Source organism: Phaethon lepturus, unplaced genomic scaffold, assembly GCF_000687285.1.
Source record: "Phaethon lepturus isolate BGI_N335 unplaced genomic scaffold, ASM68728v1 scaffold6854, whole genome shotgun sequence".
Lineage (NCBI taxonomy): Eukaryota > Metazoa > Chordata > Aves > Phaethontiformes > Phaethontidae > Phaethon > Phaethon lepturus.
In genome coordinates, this window is record NW_010536887.1 from 8,844 (window position 1) to 9,762 (window position 919).

The 919-nt window shown below is 42.8% G+C and overlaps 1 protein-coding gene across 1 annotated transcript in view; it reads left to right on the forward strand.

The window, feature by feature from the left end:
* Positions 1 to 478: 478 nt before the first annotated feature.
* Positions 479 to 919, forward strand: part of LOC104620166 (voltage-dependent L-type calcium channel subunit alpha-1C) — a gene marked incomplete at its 5' end in the record, with an annotated part of 120,743 nt that continues 120,302 nt past the window's right edge. Inside the window, one exon of the mRNA XM_010286297.1 lies at positions 479 to 640. Coding sequence (XP_010284599.1) covers positions 479 to 640 — 162 coding nt within the window. The remainder of the gene's footprint in view (positions 641 to 919) is intronic.

The following is a 919-nucleotide window of genomic DNA, read 5'->3' on the forward strand; positions in this document are numbered from 1 at the left end:
TAGGAGCACAACTTCAGTTTACCATCTCTCCCCATGCTCTGGGGTGTGGCTGTGTGGTATCCCAGCATTGGCTGTCTTGCATGTGTCCCTGTTCTTCTTGTCCTGCCTCAGTTCTGGTTGGTTTTTTTTTTCTCATGCTTTAATACTCCTGAATACTGTCTGAGGATCAGCTTAGGTCTGGTTTTCAAGAACAGGCAAAATAGCTAATGTGTTCCCTCATCAGGGTGGTGGTATTTCCATGACAGGTAAGGTAATACCTGTTTTACTTTAGTCTGTTATCCAGGCTGCGATGGTAAATTTGTGAAGTGTTGGGGATCTTCTGGAGGGAGGTGATCTGTAAGTGTACATCTTTACATCATCAAGATAATGAGTTCAGGTGAAGGGGAATGAAGTAAAAATGACATATTATTGTGCAATTTATAGCCTCTCTAAATTTTGTTCTCTTGCTGATAAGTGCTTCCTTCTGTTCTCTCTGCAGGTCTCCAGGTGGTTTTAAATTCAATTATCAAGGCCATGGTCCCTTTGTTGCATATTGCCCTGCTGGTGCTGTTTGTCATTATCATCTATGCCATCATTGGACTGGAGTTATTCATGGGGAAGATGCATAAGACCTGCTACCACGTGCAAGGGGGATTGATAGGTAAGGGGAACACTATATCATACATAAAAATATTTTCTGAGGGTGACTGTCTTGTTATATAATGGAGCATTTGTGCTGGCACAGGAGATAGGTGGTTGTTGCTCCCTGCTGTGTACCTGTTTGGGGTTTCACAGTGGTGGTTCCTCTGTTCTGCTTTTTGGATATGAATCACTTTTGATGTAGAGAGACTGTTTCTAACAGTGAGAGTTTAGCTTGCTCATCTTGGGCACACGGTTGTTGTCCTGTCTGTAAAGGCTACAGGAAAATCTGTCAATTCCT